Raw genomic sequence first — 19,705 nt, 5'->3', positions numbered from 1 at the left:
TGTACGTTGCTTCCTTAATATTTATCAATATCTATGATTGCAATTTTGGACTAAGTATAAGAAAAAGTCACAAACAAACTGTTAAGGATTAGAGACATGTTATGTTAATTGTCACCCTTTATAAATAGCTTCCTCTAACACCATAGTTCTACAACCTAAAAATCATTCAATTTTTATTAACAAATGGCTAAATTAGCAATTTCAGTTTCATTCTTCTCTTTGATACTATTAGCATTAGCATATAGTTCTAATGCTGGTAGCATAGCAATCTACTGGGGACAAAATGGAAATGAAGGCACCCTTGCACAAACATGTGCCACAGGGAACTTTGAATATGTTATCTTAGCCTTTCTACCAACATTTGGAAATGGACAAAAACCAATGATAAATCTAGCAGGACATTGTGATCCATACAGTAACACTTGCACAAAGTTAACCTCTGACATTAAATCCTGCCAAGCAAAAGGCATCAAGGTGTTGTTATCGATAGGAGGAGCTGCCGGTGGTTACTCACTCGTATCCTCTCAGGACGCGAAACAAGTAGCAACTTATCTTTGGAACAATTTCTTGGGAGGACAATCTCCGTCTCGTCCTCTCGGTCCTGCTGTTCTCGATGGCATCGATTTCGACATCGAAGGAGGAACAAACCTTTATTGGGATGATCTTGCTAGGTACCTTAAAGGATACAGCAAAAAATTGTACTTGTCAGCAGCTCCTCAATGCCCTTTTCCTGATGCTTGGATAGGAAAAGCCCTAAAAACAGGTCTTTTCGATTGTGTTTGGGTTCAATTCTACAATAACCCTCCTTGTCAATACAGTGGAGGTGCAATTAGCAATCTTGAAGATGCATGGAAGCAATGGATATCTGATATTCCAGCCAAGAAAATCTTCTTGGGATTGCCAGCTTCCCCTCAGGCTGCAGGAAGTGGCTTTATATCTGCCACTGATCTTACTTCAAAAGTGCTTCCAGCAATTAAAGATTCTTCCAAATATGGTGGTGTTATGCTTTGGTCTAGGTACTATGATGATCAGAGTGGTTATAGTTCCTCCATCAAAAACCATGTCTAAAGTTTAACCAACCACCTATGACTCTATGAGTATATATTGGTGTATTATGTCATGTTTCATGTTTATTCTTGTACTTGCTTGTGTGTGTAATTAATCTATATATGATGTTTTATCTTATGATATCAACAATATTGGCAGTTTGTATTTTGAACAAGTTTTTATTCTTATTTGGATGTCTTTCGCACTATTTCTAGCATGCAAACGGCATTAGTGTAAAGGGCAATGCTAATGCACACCCATTCAATAATTAGAAATTCCTCTAAAAAAATAGCAAGAAAATATTCCTTTAAAGAAAACAATAATAGCCAGAAATTCAATTATGAGCCCGTTTGTTAGAGCTTTTTTCACGAAAAAATCACTTTTTTAAAAAAAATAATCACTTTTAAGAGTTTTGTATCCGTTTGTTACAGCTTTTTAAAAAAATCAGAATCTAAAAATAGCTTTAAATGAGAAGCTGTTAAGAACAGCTTCTCAAAAAATAGATTTTTTATAGAGGAGAGAGAAAATATGGTTTAAAAGATTGAACTAATTTTGTAACAAAAAAAATCTCTTTTATATAGTTGTATCCAAACAAATTAAGAGTCCATTTGTTATAGCTTTTTTAAGAAAAAAAAAAATCACTTATTTTAAAAAAATAATCACTTTTAAGAGTTTTGCATCCGTTTGTTACAGTTTTTAAAAAAAAAATCTAAAAACAGCTTCAAATGAGAAGCTGTTAAGAGCAGCTTCTCAAAAAATAGATTTTTTGTAGAGGAGAGAGAAAATATTGTTTAAAAGATTGAACTAATTTTGTAACAAAAAATCCCTTTTATATAATTGTATCCAAACAAACTAGATTATTTTGTTTTTAAAAAAATGATTTTTATTATGTTAAACAAACGCAAAATAGATTTTGATTTTTCATAAAATCTCTAAAATATAATCTCTAAATTATTTTATGTGAAAATCACTTTTATTTTATCAGCCAAAAATTCCTCCATATTTAGTGAATGCAAAACATAAGGAAATGTCGTGTTCATCAAGTATGCACATTATAAATTTAGATTTAGATTAAATTTAAATATATTGAAGATTAAAATAAAATAACATTTGAATATAATTTACAAGTGAAATAAGATTTGTTTGTTATATTTGCTAAAAAAAAAAGAAGAAGATTTGTTAAAAAAATTTGTTTGTTATTTTAATTAAAGATATGATTTAAAAATATGTTTTGGCAATACAATTAACTCTATATAAAGAACAATGAATACAAATTTAGAATCACGTTTCTCCACATATTTTATATCTCATATAGTTTCACTTTCACTTTCACATACTCAAACATAAAAACCTCATTAGTAAACCCTACATGCAATGTCAAGTTTTGAAACCAGTAAACCCTCACTTTGGCTTATTGATAGTGGTGCAACAAATAATTTAACTTGTGATCGAGAAGTTTTTACCGAACTCGACAAATCTTATTCTTCTGTGATTAGAGTTGCGAATGGAGCAGAAATTACATCAGAAGGCATTGGAACAATAGTATTTAAGAATCATTCAGGTTCCAAACTAGTTTTGAATGTTTTATATGTTCCTCAAATTTCCGAAAATCTTTTAAGTGTTCCTCAATTGTTGAAGAATGGTTACAAAGTGTTATTTGAACATGAAAGTTGTATGATTAATGACCAAAACAACGAAGAGGTGTTCAAAATTCAGATGAAAAAGAACAGATTTTATTTAGAGTTGACGAAGAATCTAAAAGATGATGAAGATGAACGTGATTTGAAGAAAACTCATGTTAAAGCAGAGAATGAAGGTGCAAATGAAAAAGTGCCTTTCTTTTTAACGAAGGTGAAGAACCACCGAACTGCCAAAATAAATGCGATGGTTAATACCTTGAACCCTAGCTAGGTGTTGAAGCTGGCCAAGAACTAGGAGGGTTCAAAATATTATGTCTAGATATATTTAGATATGAATCTACTAAGAATTGAGATAAAATATCATTGGGATATACCAATTATGTTCTTTCTTATGTTCATAATATTTTTTTTAAGTTTTGTATGAGTACAGATTTTGTTTTTTATTTATTTAATGTTATATATTTGAAAAACTAAAAGTTTTTTTTTTTATTTTAAAAACAAACTTTGTAAGTTTGTTTTTTTAAAACAAAATTTGTTTCTTGTTGTCTTCAAATTTAAACAATTTTTTTTACCTATAATAATAGTTCAATGAAGAGTTAAAATTCTATAAATAAGATGAGTAGTAATTGTTAAAAATTTCAAGTGCAAGACTCGTTGAAAATTGACTTAAATAATTAAAGAGATGTGCACAATATTTAGAAAATTGAAAATTATTTGTTATTAGAGAGAGTGTAAAAAAAAAAAAGATTTTGTTGGAGAAAGAGATAGTAACTAATAATCGTTTGTTACAAGAGGAAGATAAGTTATCTTAGATAACATATTAAATTTATTGGAAAGGGAAAGTGTGTGCAAAAAAAAAATGGTGAAATAAATGAGGGTATAATAGAAAGAAAATGTGTAAATATACACTTCGCTAATTTCGTGCTAATATTCCAAAATGACACTTTTTTTTAATCAAAGCAAGATTACTATATATAATTAATAATCAAGGGATACAAAGTAGAAGATACTTCATGAAAAGTGTGGGGGTTAGAGTGGAAGCAATACTATGAGCTACCCTGTTTGTTTGCCTCCTAACGAACGACACTACATAGTTGGAATTACTAAATAAGAGACTCTTACATTCAGATACCAGGTCACCATATTCATTGAGAGGAACATTGTGAGCTGAAAGAGTGCCCACCAAAGTCTTCTTGATGTCCGTTTCAAAAGTAACATTGTGGACGTCGTTGAATATTACCATTTTTAGAGAGTGTAGAAGACCAAGAGATTCTGCTTCCAAGACAGACACCGAGTAGTGCATGTAGTCAGATTTACATAATAATAAAGTACATGTGGAGTTGTGAATTATGAACGGTGTTTTTTTATAAAATTTTGATTTTGATCAAAATATAATTATAGATGTTTGTGACTTTCAAGTTTTAACAAACCCAACAAATCATGTATCTTTTGTAATGACACCAGTAATATAAGAAATATCATATAACTTTTATCTTTTTTAATAACACTACTAATAATATAACGATAGTATAAGAAATTTATTTAAGAGGTATAATTACAATAATAAAAAAGTCATCCCAAAATCTCATATTTCCTTTATATAAAGTATTGATATAGAATAGATAAACACTTAAAAAAAAAAAAAAAAAAAACTAGCGAGGGCCACAAACAACATCTTTTATGAAATTATTATTTTAATATTGAAATTATTATTTTTTGTTAAAATTAAAGGTAAAGATATTCCACTAGTAGAAATCAGCGAATTTCCTGCGGATTTTCTAATTGAAAAATATCGGCAGGAATTCCTGGGAATTTTGCTGAGTATTTTATTACTAGAGGGTGATTCCCTGCAGATCCTGTTTTGGCAGGAAAATCCGAAGGTAATATCATTTTTTCCTGAGGAACTTCCTGCGAAAGAAACATTGGCTTTTTTTTATACTTCCTGTGGACTTTCATGTGGACATTTTCGTAGGAAACAGCTATGCTCACGTATTTTTCATAGTGGTTTAAGTATGATTTTGATTTTTTTATAATGATTTTTTTAATATTACCATGTTTTATAATTTTTAAACATTTATTCAATAGCGTTATGATGTCACTTTTTCAAATGAGTTCTTAAAATATTACTGCATATATCTATTTGATATGATATGATCCGATTAAATTAAGGTTTAATAGCAGTTTTAGTCCTCTAACTTTTCTAAAGTTGCGATTTTTGCCCCCTAAAAAAAAACTACAAAACCGCCCCCTAAGTTTTGCATCTGTGACAGTTTTGGCCCCGAAGGCCAATTTTGACTCGGTCTACGCTGACGTGGCACCCATAAAAAAAAAAACTTACTTGTAAAAAAAGAAAGAAAAAAAAAAACTTACATGCGTTGATCTAGTTGCGTGGTTTTGAGACCTTAGAATGTGGTCATCCCAAGTCTCCCATATTTGATTTCCTTCTATGCCAATTTGCAACGGACTAATTCATATATATTTTTGCTTTGTGTTAGATGGCCCCCACACGTATACATGATTACGGGTGTGTTTGTTTCAGCTTTAAAAAAATATAAAAGAATCTAGAGATTTTTTTTTACATGTGTTACCTCTTTGTTTTTGAAAAACAATAGATTTTAAAAAAAGTTAATCCTAATAGCTTTTCATTTTAGGGTCAAAATAGATTTTTCTGATAAAATGATTTTTCTAAAAATCCTAAACAAACTCTCAAAAATGAAAAAAGTGATTTTTTCAAGAAAAAAATAGTATTTGGCAAAAAGCAAATAAGATTGAGAAGTATTTGTAATTTAAAAGTTTGGCAAAATTACACTTTTAGTCCCTTAACTTAATTTCAGGTAACAGTTTGGTCCTTTATCTTTTTTTCATTTCAATTTAGTCCTTTTTGTCCATTTTCATATACATTTTCAAGCTTCAAATCTAATATTCTTATCCAAACATAAACGAGGATCATAGATTTGAAAACTGAAAGACCATAAGAAAATAAAATCATGAATATAAAGCTTAAAAATTCATATGAAAATGGACAAAAAGGACCAAATTGAAATGAAAAAAAGATAAAGGACCAAACTGTTACCTGAAATTAAGTTAAGGGACTAAAAGTGTAACTTTGCCTAAAAGCTTTGACAGGTATGGTCTAGACAATACTTAATCTTTGTTGGAATACATTAGTGACTATAGTTTAAAGGCCTGTTTGGTTTTGAAAAAAATGCTTTCTGTATTGATTTTATGATTTTACTAATAATTACAAAATGTCATCTTATTTTAACTTTGGCTCTTGTTTTAAAAAATTCGTAAATGACAATGTGAGACAGCACCGTTACTTTGAAATGATTCATTGCAAAACTCACTGTTTGAATGTGATTTGTTACTAATAATTTCTCAGTTACCTGCAGGTGATGCTGCTGCCCTAGGCTGGTGGGACTTGTTTATTAACTATGGGTATCATAAATCCATTTTAACTCATTCCGACTGGACATCTTTGAAGGTTGTTTGCAACCCACTCAAATTTGCAGTTTCTCCAACAACAAGTCATGGGGTTTTATTGGAAGGTTTAACCTGCACCATAAATTACTGAACAATATCAATATTCATATGTTATTTACTTAGTTTGTCTATATTTTTTTACTTCTAGGTCAAAAGTGTTATTTTCTTATTTATTCTGGTAGATATATTATATATTTCAAGACACTTAATTAATTAGTACTATTATATCAGAAGTGTGACTCGATTTCTAGTTGATTAATATCTCGTATTAGGTTAGGGAAAAGGGAATTATGTCAACAAAGAAAGTAAAAAATTCCTTTGTCCGTCACTTTTTCGATATAAAAAAATGTTTCGCTTTCCCTCTTATGTTCTTAAAAATCTCATATAATCTTTTGTGAACAAGGTTAACGATATTCAATAAAAACGCATAAACCGTTAATTTTAATGGGTCTCGTTAATATATAAAATGGTTTTAGATTTGTGTTAATTTTACATGGGTGATTTATCTATACTATATATAAAGAAAAAAAACTCCTTTCAACTTTTTTGGGCTGGATTTTTCTTTTCTAAAATACCCTCAATTTTGAATACAAATAACACGTGTAACAATTTAATAAGAATAAATTTAAGGGTCTGGTTAACCATTGTCCCCAGAGCACTGGTTAAGGAATCCAAAAAGTAAAAAAATTGTATTGGAAATATAAACAGCTACTTTTGACTAACTAATTATTAATCCATTTTTTAATAAAATCTTACCTCTTTTATCTGCTTAACGAATGCCCCGACGGCACGGGTTAACATTGTCCTAAATTTAAATATTAAAAAAATGTAACAAACACGGTATATATATATATATATATATATATATATATATATATATATATATATATATATATATATATATATATAGAGATAGGATCCATTGACACCAAATCTTAAGTGTTCATTTCTTTTAATCTAAAGGTCAATAATTATTGATCAAAATCTTAATGTGGGCACTTAGTATTTCATATCTCCTTTCCTAAAAATCCTTTGTTTCCTAAACTATACCTATCGTCTTCTCAATTATATATCATGTACTAACACCATGTTATCTTTCAAAAGAACTGGTTCATGGTTGTTAAGATGTTTTATGTAAAAAAAATTGACATAAACCCTTTTTTATTCCTTCACAAGAATATGAGTTTGGGATCATCCCTTCCAAATCATATTTCACCGTATCTTTTCAATTCAAACCGTAACAAAAATATGAGATTAAGCTCAAACCGTAACAAAAATATGAGATTAAGCACCTGAATTAAATTCTTGAAATTGGAATAAAAAAGTATGTGAGTTAATCGAACTGCCTCATTGTTGTGAAATTAAATTTATGAATTATCACAACAATAATTGATCCAATTTTGCCATGGCATCTCTAAAGAATTAGATATAGACGACATCATTATAAAAAAAAAAAATGAAGCACAAATCGAAATTAATCACAAGATGTGAGAGGGCAAAAGATCAAGAAGATTCATGAATATCAGATTCACTTTGCAAACAAGAGAATAAGCAGGATCATGATTGGGGTTTTTTAATCATTGAATACAATAATAGTGTGTGATTGAAAAAGAGGATACACAATAAATAAAATATGGAAAGTTATCATCCATTCATTAAATAAAATAAACGGTTAAGATTTGGTGTCAACGAATCCGTTGACACCTGGTGTCAACGGATCCTGACTCATATATATATATATATATATATATATTCTTTTATCATTTAAAAAGTGTAACAAACTAAATGAATATATTTATACTTACTTTTTCATTATTCCAATTATACCCTTAAACAACTTTTTCTATAATAAAGATCGTTGTTGGTGTCATTAAAAAAAAAAAAAGAATTTAGATTATATTTTTTTGTTATATTGTTGGTGTCATTGAAATTAATAATCATGATTAGTTTGGTTTGTTATAACCTGAAAGCAACAAACATTTATATTTGGCTTAATTACCTTTTTGGTCCTCTAACTATTTAATTAGTATCAGATTGATCCTCTAACTAAAAATTGATCCTCTAACATTAATAATTTTCAAACATTAGCGCAATAAAAGAGCGGAAAGACAAACACGTGAGTGCCCGTCTTTTCGCTTGTATGATATAAACTTAATATCTAACTGTCAAATTTTAAAAAATATGAATAAAGTAAAATGATATTGATCGGTAAATCATTTATTCGTGTTATTTAATTCATTATAACGAGAAAAAAAATATAATACAATTCCTAGATCTAAGGAAACAAACATTTACTAAGAGAAACTCGACACCAAGAAATCAAAACTGGCCATCCAAAAACACCCATACACACTCCAAAAGGAAAGAACCACCACCCCAAGCAAGGAAAAACTATTGAGACAGAGACTGTTCAAGATATACCAAATATTCAAACTATTGAGACTGAGATATTCTTAGTTTAGGTTTTTCATAAGGTTCATATGATATTTTGTTCATAATAGGTCTGATGGAACCTGTTATGTGCATTACATATCATATGTCTTAATTCTAGTTCTGAGAAATTTTGACTAAGTTCAATTGCTATAGTTATCAGTTATGACTAATTCATACTTCTTCCCATTTATTTATTCAGTACCAAACTGGTTCATTCAAATCAAGGTGAAGAGGTTCTGAAAGTCTGAAAGTGTAAGACAATGTTAGTTGTTTTGAAAAGATTTTCAGAAACATTATTTTCTATCATACTTTAAAAAAAACATCTGAGTGACAGTATGATTCTGCTAGTCTCTTGACTAATTTAACTTGTTGAGCTGCAGAGATTAATCTTCAGTTAACATGTTTTGGTCTTTTTATACCAGAGTCACTTTTAATCACTCACTTATTTTGACCAACTTCTTTTTATCACTTTTCATCACTCGCTTATAGAAGACAAACCTCTTTCTTATCATCCGTATTTAACAACATTTATTGTAAATTACATTGTCATTCGTCTAACCTTAAGAACACTATGAACTTGTCAAATTCTTGATAACTATATATGCAGATGTTCATATCCCATATCACAACATAATACCTATCACATAATTGATTTATGCTAAGTACATTATGTTTCAGTCTCAATGTGTACTTCATCAAGAAGAATAGAGGTAGCTCAAGCAAGGATGAGAAAGAGCGAACTAATATAAAAAGAGTAGTGATATTTGAACAACCATTTTAAACAACTTTTGCGACAACTTCTTTTTTCTCATTTTTCATTGGTCCAAAACAATGGAGAGAGAAAAAGGAAGAGAGAGAATAAAAACATAATGTGAGTATGAGAGAGAGAGTTGTCAAGAAGTTGTCACAAAGTGGTTGTACAAATATCATTTCTCATATAAAAATATCAGTGTTATCTCTCTTTCCCTATCCTCTTTACTTCTACTATTTCATGTGATTAATTGAATAATTGTTGGGATAATTGCTAGTGTTGATCTAAGTTGTTTTTCATTAAAAATTAATCTAATTCATTGAATTAAGTTTCATATAATTTGCTTAGATCAATTGATTGCAAAATCTATTCAATTCTTCAATTACACATGTATTGTGTTTTTGATTTGATAGCTTAGTAATTTTGTTCATATGGGTTTGGTTTGAAATTGTCTATTGTTTTGTACATTGTTCAAGGATTATTAAAGTTTGCCAACATGAACTGAGTGAACCACTTCAAAGGTAATAGTTTTGACAAGCACAAACGCGCCATCATCGTCTCTTATGCATATACAGATCCCTGTTCTATTCATTACAGTCGAAAAACCTGCATCCACGTTACATTTGAGACGTCCGCGGGGAGGACGTTGTCACTGAACACGCGTTCAAAGATTAAATCTTATTGCACATATATTTGTCTTTTTGATTCATTGACTGTGATTGTTCGAGCATGAATCCAATATTGATTTTTATTAAAAAAAACGTCGGAAAATCTTTTAAAAAGCTATTCACCCCCAGACATATATATTCATATCGTGTATTTTTTAATGTTTAATATTATTCTGATCCATTTGTTATTTGTATTTAAAATTGAGGGTATTTTTGGAAGGAAAAATCAAACCCAAAAGTCCTGAAAGAAATAGTTTCCTTATATATAATGTAGATAATTAATAACAACTAGAATTATCCCTAAAAAATAAAATAAAATAAGGAACTTCTATGGTACACTCATAATTTTAAGTGTAACGGTACTCTTGTTTCATAAAATTTAAAATTAACGATCACTTTAATGAAATAAAAAGATATTTGTTAATATTTATATTTTAGAAAACATCATTTCATAAGAAAAACCATCATTTCATTGTTTATAAGGATCAAATTAAAAAATTTACATTTTATCATAAAAAATAATCAATATTCATTGTTATGAGTAATAAAAATTCTTAAAAATTAAATTTTATTTCGGTCGAAGTTTTTGGTAAATAAAATTTAATTATCTTAGTTGTCAATGATAGAAAATAATTATTTTTCTTCAAAAAAAAAATTCATTTATTATTAATTTTATGACTTGATATACCGATACACCTAAATTTATTGGATGTACCATAGAATTTGCCAAAAAATAAAACTAGAATTTAAAGATAAAGAATTTGAAATTGATAATTAAAACTTACCAAAAAGAATAACACTCAATCGTAACAAACTAGAGTAGTATATATACATATTACTCCACCATCACTTTCGCGTCAAACTCTCCCTCTCTCTCTCTCTCACAAACAAACCCTAACAGTGACTTCTTTTCCAACTTCTACTCACAAACAAACCCTAGCAATGTCTTCGAATTATCATCATCCCAGCTGCGACATCTGCATCTTCTTCTTCTGCGTCCTTAGTGCCTTCGGCTGTATCATAGGTCTCGTGTTTGTAATAACCGACTCGGAAACCACCACCCCCTTCTCTGACCTCCCAATATTCCAAGTCAACAGGGTGGGTGCACTCAACTCACTAACTGTTAACGGCACCCAAATCACAGCTGAGTTCGACATTTCAGTCTTCGCCTATAACCACAAAACCTATTCTCGTGCCTATTACAAGGCAGTCTCTGCAGATCTCTTTTACGGAGGTGAAGGTCTGGTTTTAAACAGAACATCACTGCCATCTTTCACCACCCATAGCAAGAGTGCTAGCGTGATGAAGATGACACCATCGGTTAACATATCTGAGGATTTTGGCGGTGTAGCCAGCGACGTTGCTCTGAGGCGCAAAGATGGAAGGGTGGAGTTTGGGCTGATTGTGTCAACTTTGTTTAAGTACAAGAACAGATTTTCTCATTCCGACTGGACATCTTTGAAGGTTGTTTGCAACCCACTCAAATTTGCAGTTTCTCGAAATGTCTACAACACAACAACAAGCCATGGGGTTTTATTGGAAGGTTTAACCTGCACCAGCACTTACTGAACAATATCAATATTCATATGTTATTTACTTAGTTTGTCTATATTTTTTTTCTTCTAGGATCAAAAGTGTTATTTTCTTATTTATTCCGGTTGATATTTTATATATTTCAGAAGTGTGATTTGCTTATGTTTATTTATATTTTTATTTGTTTCTGTGACTCGATTTCTAGTTGATTAATATCTCGTATTAGGTTATGGAAAAGGAAATTATGTCAACAAAGAAAGTAAAAAAATCCTTTGTCCATCACCTTTTCAATATAAAAAATGTTTCATTTTCCCTCTTGGGGAATTTAGACTTCTTCTAGTCATTTTCTTTGTTTTAGTGTTTTCATCTGTTAGTTTCTGGAGGGTAATTATCTTTGTGTAACTTGTGTTATAGGTCAAGTGTTTTATAATATTTGGTTTTTTTAGAGTTCTTATACATGGACTATCTTAGATGGCATACACATTTGACACCCACACACAATTGTGACGTGTGGCAAAAACATTAAAGAAGAGATGAAAGAATGTGATGATATGATGTAAAATTACTAAAATACCTTTGACACGTGAACTGTATATGAGAGGTGTATAAAAATTGGTGTCTACCTATCTTTTTTCTTTTTTTAAACCTGAAACAAAAAAAGAGCATTCACCTAAGCCATGCTATCCTTTTATTTTATTTTTTTAAATTTGGTATCGGATCAAGATGACTAATTAGGGGACCAATCCCACTACTCAGTAGCGGGAACACATTAAAAGCAAAATTTGTATAAACTAGCTTACAATCTTGTCATCGAAAAGAATCCAACAAGAGACCTTAAAAGGGATGCATTTCATGGTCCCAAACCTACAACATCGAACTATGGTTTTGATAATTTAACATTACTTCTTTAAAACAATAATTTAACCTTATATAATATGTGATTTGCCTTCCTCGGTTATGATTATTGTTTATTTTTTTCAATAGTTTAAGTTATGACTGGGGAAGAGGTGAAGATTTTATTTCTTTTGTATGATCCAACGATAACTTGCATATTTTCTTTTGTGAGTAAATTTGTTCTTTCGGGCTATAATCAAGTGATTTGCAGTCCTAATTAGTTTGAATAAGAAGCAAACCCAATCGCATGCATATGCAGCATTAATTCCTTCCTCTTTATTTCTAAATGTTAATCCGTAACAAAATATTAACTCTGGATTTAATCTAATTTTTTCGCGTGACTTTACTATATTAACCCTAGATTTAATTTATGCAAAATGTCATCAATTATTTCTAAATGTTAACCCGTGACGCAATATTAACCCAGATTTAACCTAATTTTTTAGCGTGACTTTACTATATTAACCCTAGATTTAATTTATGCAAAATGTCATCTCTTCTATTTATTTCTAAATGTTAACCCATGAGCAATATTAACCCTAGATTTAACCTAATTTTTTCGTGTGTCTTTACTATATTAACCCTAGATTTAATTTACGCAAAATGTCATATCTTATTTCTAAACTAGATTTTTGACCCGTGCTCTACTCGGATTTATTGTAAAGGGATTGACATACAAATAATAAAATGTAATATATAATTGGTAACGGTGAAAAAAACACGTGATAATCCATAGTAGACAAAATAAAACACTTAATAAAATGTATGAAATCTGAAAATATTATAAAAGAAAATTCGGCGATCCTATCAATAATTCGGTAAAAGAAATATGAAATTTTTAGTACATTGACATGTAGTTTCATCACACATTGTGAAATACTTCCTCATATACGACATTAGACGTTACATTGGTATCTTCACCATCTTCATCAATGATCAATATCTTTAGTCCTTCTCTGGATATAACTCTTGAAACAGCAACATACAACTGTCCGTGAGAAAATACAGGTGTTGGTAGATATACACCAACATGTTTAAGCGACTGCCCTTGACTTTTGTTAACTGTCATTGCAAATGATACAGTCAAAGGAAATTGTCTTCGTTGAAATTTAAAGGGAATCCTGACATCTGAAGGCGATATAGAGAGCCTGGATACAAAAACTTGATCACCAACATTACTTCCGAAAATGACCCTCCCCTCAATGACGTATCTTCCCATCCTAGTGATAACTGATAACCAATCTGGTTCTATTGCATAATCCATATCGTGTATCTATATTTCTCAACAACATAATTGGCACACCAACCTTTAACCTTAATTTGTGATTAGGCAGTCTAGAAGCGGTGATGGTGTTGAGGAATTCGAATGTATGAACATCGTCAATATGATCACCGGTTAAGTTACGATAAATAGGTGAATCATAACTCAAATAAACCTTCTCCTCAAAAAGTAGCCGAGTTTGCATGGAAATTAGGGTATTTTGTTTGTAACGTATTAAATAAGTGTAGAAAATATTGTAAAAAAAAAAAAGGCATGAAATTAGTGCGATGAATTTTTCTAGTATTGTGTACAAAATATTGTCAATAAATAAAAAAGGCAAGAGGATAGCAAAAAAAAGGCAAGAATATAGGAATGAAATTGGAGCGATGCATTTTTTTAGTATTAAATAAGTGTACAATATATTTCCTTAAAAAGGAAAGTGTACAAAAAATTGTAAAAAAAAAAGTATAAAATAGATTGCATCAAACATGATCATTGATACGCTCATAGTTTCTAAAACAAACGTGCAACATCAAATAAGTGTGGAAAATATTTCCTTAAAAAAAAGGCAAGAGGATAGGAATGAAATTGATGTGATGCATTTTTTTAGATAGAATTTGTTAGGTTAAACAATTGCAAACCTAATAAAGCAAATGAGTGGAAAAAAATTAGGTTAAATTGATGCAAACCTAACAAAATTAATAAATAAGGATGTTAAACCGTGACGCAATAAAATAAAATTATGTTCCTAATTATGAGCTGTTTTTTTGGAAAGGAATAGTCGTTAACCCGTCTCGCTATACTTAACTTAATCTCTTACTTATAAAATCATTGATACGCTCATAGTTTCTAAAACAAACGTGCAACATCAAATAAGTGTGGAAAATATTTCCTTAAAAAAAAGGCAAGAGGATATGAATGAAATTGGTGCGATGCATTTTTTTAGATAGAATTTGTTAGGTTAAACAATTGCAAACCTAATAAAGCAAATGAGTTGAAAAAAATTAGGTTAAATTGATGCAGACCTAACAAAATTAATAAATAAGGATGTTAAACTGTGACGCAATAAAATAAAATTATGTTCCTAATTATAAGCTGTTTTTTTGGAAAGGAATAGCCGTTAACCCGTCTCGCTATACTTAACTTAATCTCTTACTTATAAATGTTAATCCGTCTCGTTATACTTAACCTATTATGTATGTTTATGTAAAGTAAAATGAAATTATATTCTTAATTATATTCTATTTTTTTTGGAAATCTCTTACTTATAAATGTTAATCCGTCTCGCTATACTTAACCTAATTTTAACCCAATTTTTTCCTCCACACTTTTGCATTTAATGTTTATCTAAAGTAAAATAAAATTATGTTTCTAATTATATGTTTTTTTGGAAAGGAATAATCATTAACTCGTCTCAATATACTTAACATAATCTTTTACTTATAAATGTTAATCTATATTGCTATATTTAACCTATTATGTTATGTTACGGTATCAAGGATGATGTCATGGAAAATTATTTTATGGTACAGTACCAACGTTTATGTTTCTTAATATTATGAAATACTATATGACAAACATGACATTCATCTAAACTATTTTGTTACCTATTACCGTGAAATATTACCTTCCATATGACCAGTGCGTTAGCACGGGTCGATGGTCTAGTTATTTGTAACATGAGCTAGCCGCTTGCTCTAAATAGTTTTTTTTAAAGATGCTCTATTTTTTTACAAATAGAAAATTATATTCATTCATTCAAATTGATAAACTACATCAGATACAATAACATGTCCAACATCTCTGAAAACGTAAAGGGTGAATCTGCGAACAAACTCACATCATCCAAATTAATATCATACAAGAGCAAAACGTCTACAAATAATATGATAAAACCTAAGTCACCGAAATATTCATGTTTCTAGATCTGCAGCGTTGACGCTTAAGTCATTGATAGAATTTGTAATTGACTGAAGCTGATCTTCAAAAGGAAACAAACAAACACCGCAACAAGACGCGAAATCAAACAATGCCTCATAAGACGACGAACAACACAACGCCGCACTTATACGACAACAACGATTTTAGAATTTGGTAGAACTCTGACAACGAAAGGGCATTTTAGTGAGAGGGAGAAGAGTGGAAGAGGGAGACACGCACGTGGCTAGTAAAATAGGGGTTTTAAATTTAGACCATTTATTTAGATCTAATGATTCTGGTTTATTCCTATGAGCTCTCACAATAAACACTCCTCTTATTTGATACACTCACAATATATATATATTAGGATTGAAGAAATTATATCAATGTAATATTACACCGTTCAATATTATTTTATCCTATTCATATTTTTTATATTTGACTGTTACACTATGAGAGTTTATATAATATATATCATCCAAATAAATTTTTATTGAAATTTAAAATCACTTGATATGTTTTTGAGACCCAACAAGATTAACGATATTCAATAAAAACGGATAAACCATTAATCTTAGTGGGTCTCAATAACATATCAAATGGTTTTAGATTCGTGTAAAATTTTACTTGGGTGATTTATATGATAAAAACTTACTATCTAACGGTCAAATTTAAAAAATATGAATCAAGCAAAATGATCTTGAGTAGTGTAACATTAATTGTTGTGATTTAATCCCTTTTTTTTAAGGGAGCTTCTAAGGTGCAGTCATGAAACTGACTTTTTTGAAAAAGTTAATTTTAATCTTAATGATTGATTCATTTTTAAATTGTTGATCACTGATTAATGATCAATAGTAATTCATCTAGTAATGCTTGCAACATCTTAGACTTTGAGGTACTATTTTATCGTTGGCATCTTTAACATGCAAACGGAGTTGCTGATATCATGTGATAGTCTTAAGTGTTACACTTTGTGGGGTGTTATACTTAAAACAAGGTAGGATAAAATTAGAGTAAGTTTATTCTTGTTAATCTGATGAATTGATGACACTATGGGGACTGAACTTTTGATGTCACTGTACAAACAGTGGGGTGTTACTAGCAACACTTTTGATGCTATAGTGTTAACTTCACCACAAAAGTCATTCTCATGACTTCACCATAGAATTTTCCTTTTTTTCATTTGTCAAGTAGCCTAGTGGCTAGATCTCACACAATATAATTATGGAGAAGTGGGGTGTCTTGGGTTTAAACCCCGTCCCCTTCATATAATATACAATATCCTTTATATATATATATATATATATGGTGTATCAAATGAGAGGAGTGTTATAATGAGAGGATGAGAGGAATAAATAATGACCCTTAGATTAAAATGAATGGCTCACATTAAAAGGTGCACTTTAAATGGCAAGTGACTTTATTTTTTCTTTCCACGCTTGCTTCGTCCCAAACGTTTATCCTTCCTTGTTCTCTCTCAAATCTCAATAGCAATTGGCAATTGACAATAACTCCTTCCTTGTTCCGTCGAACAAAACACTAATTGAAAAGAAACATATATGCTTGTGAGAGATTTGAAAAGGTTCTGATGGAATTCTTTTCAATTTTGTGAATCGGTGTTTCGATTTAGGTTCTATACCCACCGCTTCATATATATGACACCCCCACCTTTCCCAATTGCTTTTTTTTTTATTGGAATTCTTCAATTTCATCTTTTTTAAAATTGCTTCCTCAAGCTTTACATCAATCATCGACTTCATCTCCATCATAAAATTAAATCTGATTATTTGAATTTCTCAATTATAAAAATTAAATCAGAATGAGGTTTAGTTTAGGAAAAATGGTGAAAATCCATTGTTGTTTCTGGGTTGCTATCCTGCCAGATCTGAAGTTGAAAAACAAGGGGTTTACAATTGATATATCTAAAACCATAACAATAATTTATAACATATTAGGATGATTTGTTGTTGATTCCCGTCTTCAGAGAGAACAATAAAGGAAGAATTGAAAAGAAGTATATAATATCAAAATTGAAACATAGATGTAGGCTGCTAAGAAGAAATTCAACTTTCTAAATCCATGAATTAATTTTCTTTGTGAAAGAAGACGATGGATTTGTTGAAGAATGGGAATGAAAGCATGCAGGAAGTCCAAGGGTGAGCACAAATAGGAAAAGGGTGCATGTGAATGGAAAAAAGGAGTATTTTAATCTCGACCATTTATTTACATCCAAGGGTTGAGATTTAACCCTCTCATCCTCTCATGATAAAGAGTGCTCTCATTTGATATGTCCTATATATATATATATATATATATATATATATATATATATATATATATAAACCCTAGATCTACGGAAACAAAATATTTACCGAGAGAAACTCAACACAAAGAAATCAAAACAAAAGCAAAACTGGCCACCCATGCACACTCCAAAAAGAAAGAACCACCACCCAAGCAAGCAAAAAATAGAAGTAGAGACCCCACTTGCATAAACAACACCAAGAGTTGGGAATAACTTAAACTCACAAGCACACGTAGAGTTCATCTCTGCCACCAACACTGAACACTATTGACTATGGCAAAGAATTACTCAGCTACCCACTCATAATAAGAACATCCGTGATCATGGTGCATAACCATGTCAAAGAGAGAAATTAGCTTAGCTACCCACTCATAATAAGATTTGGCACTAGTTTTCTTTGGATAGACTTGGTTGTTGAAGATATAAAAAATATTCAAATTATTAATAGGTGTGATAGGGAACCTGTTCTGTCCATTACATATCACATGTCTTAATTCTAGTTATGAGAAACTTTGACTAAGTTCACTTGCTATAGTTATCAATTATGACTAATTCATACTTCTTCCCATTGATTAATTTAGTACCAAACTGGTTCATTCAAATCAAGGTGAAGAGGTTCAGAAGGTCTTAAAGTGTAAGACAATGTTAGTTGTTTTGAAGAAGGAAAGGCAAGAATTTCTCGAACAGAAAAAGATCAAAGGTTAAGCCCTGAGAGCAATTAAAGAAGGAAAGGCAAGAAGATTTGGAAGCTAAGCTAGAAAAGTTGGCTCAGGCTCAATCTTCCTTGAGTCAGACTCAATATGTGTTCATGAAGAATCAAGTCAAGTTAGAACTCATCATATTCTGAACCCGACTCAGATCTCTCTCTCTCTCTCTCTCTCTCTCTCTCTCCATTTTCTGAGTACTCCTCATATTCTGAACCCGACTCAGATCTCTCTCTCTCTCTCCATCCATTTTCTGAGTACTGCTCATATTCTGAACCCGACTCAGATCTCTCTCTCTCTCTCTCTCTCTCTCTCTCTCTCTCTCTCTCTCTCTCTCTCTCTCTCTCTCTCTCTCTCTCTCTCTCTCTCTCTCTCTCTCTCTCTCTCTCTCTCTCTCTCTCTCTCTCTCTCTCTCTCTCTCTCTCTCTCTCTCTCTCTCTCTCTCTCTCTCTCTCTCTCTCCTCTCTCTCTCTCTCTCTCTCTCTCTCTCTCTCTCTCTCTTCTCTCTCTCTCTCTCTCTCTCTCTCTCTCTCTCTCTCTCTCTCTCTCTCTCTCTCTCTCTCTCTCTCTCTCTCTCTCTCTCTCTCTCTCTCTCTCTCTCTCTCTCTCTCTCTCTCTCTCTCTCTCTCTCTCTCTCTCTCTCTCTCTCTCTCTCTCTCTCTCTCTCTCTCTCTCTCTCTCTCTCTCTCCATTTTCTGAGTACTGCTCATATTCTGAACCCGACTCAGATTTTGAACTCATCCACCCATTTCTTTTCTCATCTTAAGTGTAATTTTACAATGTGATCCATGCAAAACTATCAATCTCTCATATCATAAAACTAATTCCAAAATGAATTTAATTAGTATATTATGTCATTGTACAATTATTTTATACTTGTATCATAAAACTAACTTCAAAATGAGTTTAATTAGTATATTATGTCGGTGTACCGTTAATTTACATATGCATCCATGAGTTTAATTAATATATTATGTCAATGTACAATTATTTTACACATGCATCCAATAATGTGTTGTCACATTAATTAATGAACATGAAAATTCATGTGTCTTTATATTCAACA

At 30.8% G+C, this 19,705-nt stretch overlaps 2 protein-coding genes across 2 annotated transcripts; both read left to right on the top strand.

Annotated features, from left to right (window-relative positions):
• The first annotated feature begins 145 nt into the window (after nt 1-145).
• On the top strand, nt 146-1,208 carry LOC11417390 (acidic endochitinase). The gene has a single exon (XM_003613949.3). The coding sequence runs from the start codon at nt 184-186 to the stop codon at nt 1,066-1,068; it is 885 nt and encodes a 294-aa protein (XP_003613997.1). The 5' UTR covers nt 146-183; the 3' UTR covers nt 1,069-1,208.
• A 1,213-nt stretch (nt 1,209-2,421) lies between these two features.
• Nucleotides 2,422-2,958, top strand: LOC112422064 (uncharacterized). Its single transcript, XM_024784795.1, has one exon. The coding sequence runs from the start codon at nt 2,422-2,424 to the stop codon at nt 2,956-2,958; it is 537 nt and encodes a 178-aa protein (XP_024640563.1).
• Nucleotides 2,959-19,705: the final 16,747 nt, after the last annotated feature.

This window comes from Medicago truncatula, chromosome 5 (assembly GCF_003473485.1).
Source record: "Medicago truncatula cultivar Jemalong A17 chromosome 5, MtrunA17r5.0-ANR, whole genome shotgun sequence".
Taxonomy (NCBI): Eukaryota; Viridiplantae; Streptophyta; class Magnoliopsida; order Fabales; family Fabaceae; genus Medicago; species Medicago truncatula.
Note: the sequence above shows the minus strand (reverse complement) of the source record. Positions and strands in the feature narration are given on the sequence as shown.

What these genes read in the sequence shown, in the direction of transcription:
- LOC11417390 (XM_003613949.3), top strand. Translation starts at nt 184, where the DNA reads ATGGCTAAATTAGCAATTTCAGTTTCATTCTTCTCTTTGATACTATTA.
- LOC112422064 (XM_024784795.1), top strand. Translation starts at nt 2,422, where the DNA reads ATGTCAAGTTTTGAAACCAGTAAACCCTCACTTTGGCTTATTGATAGT.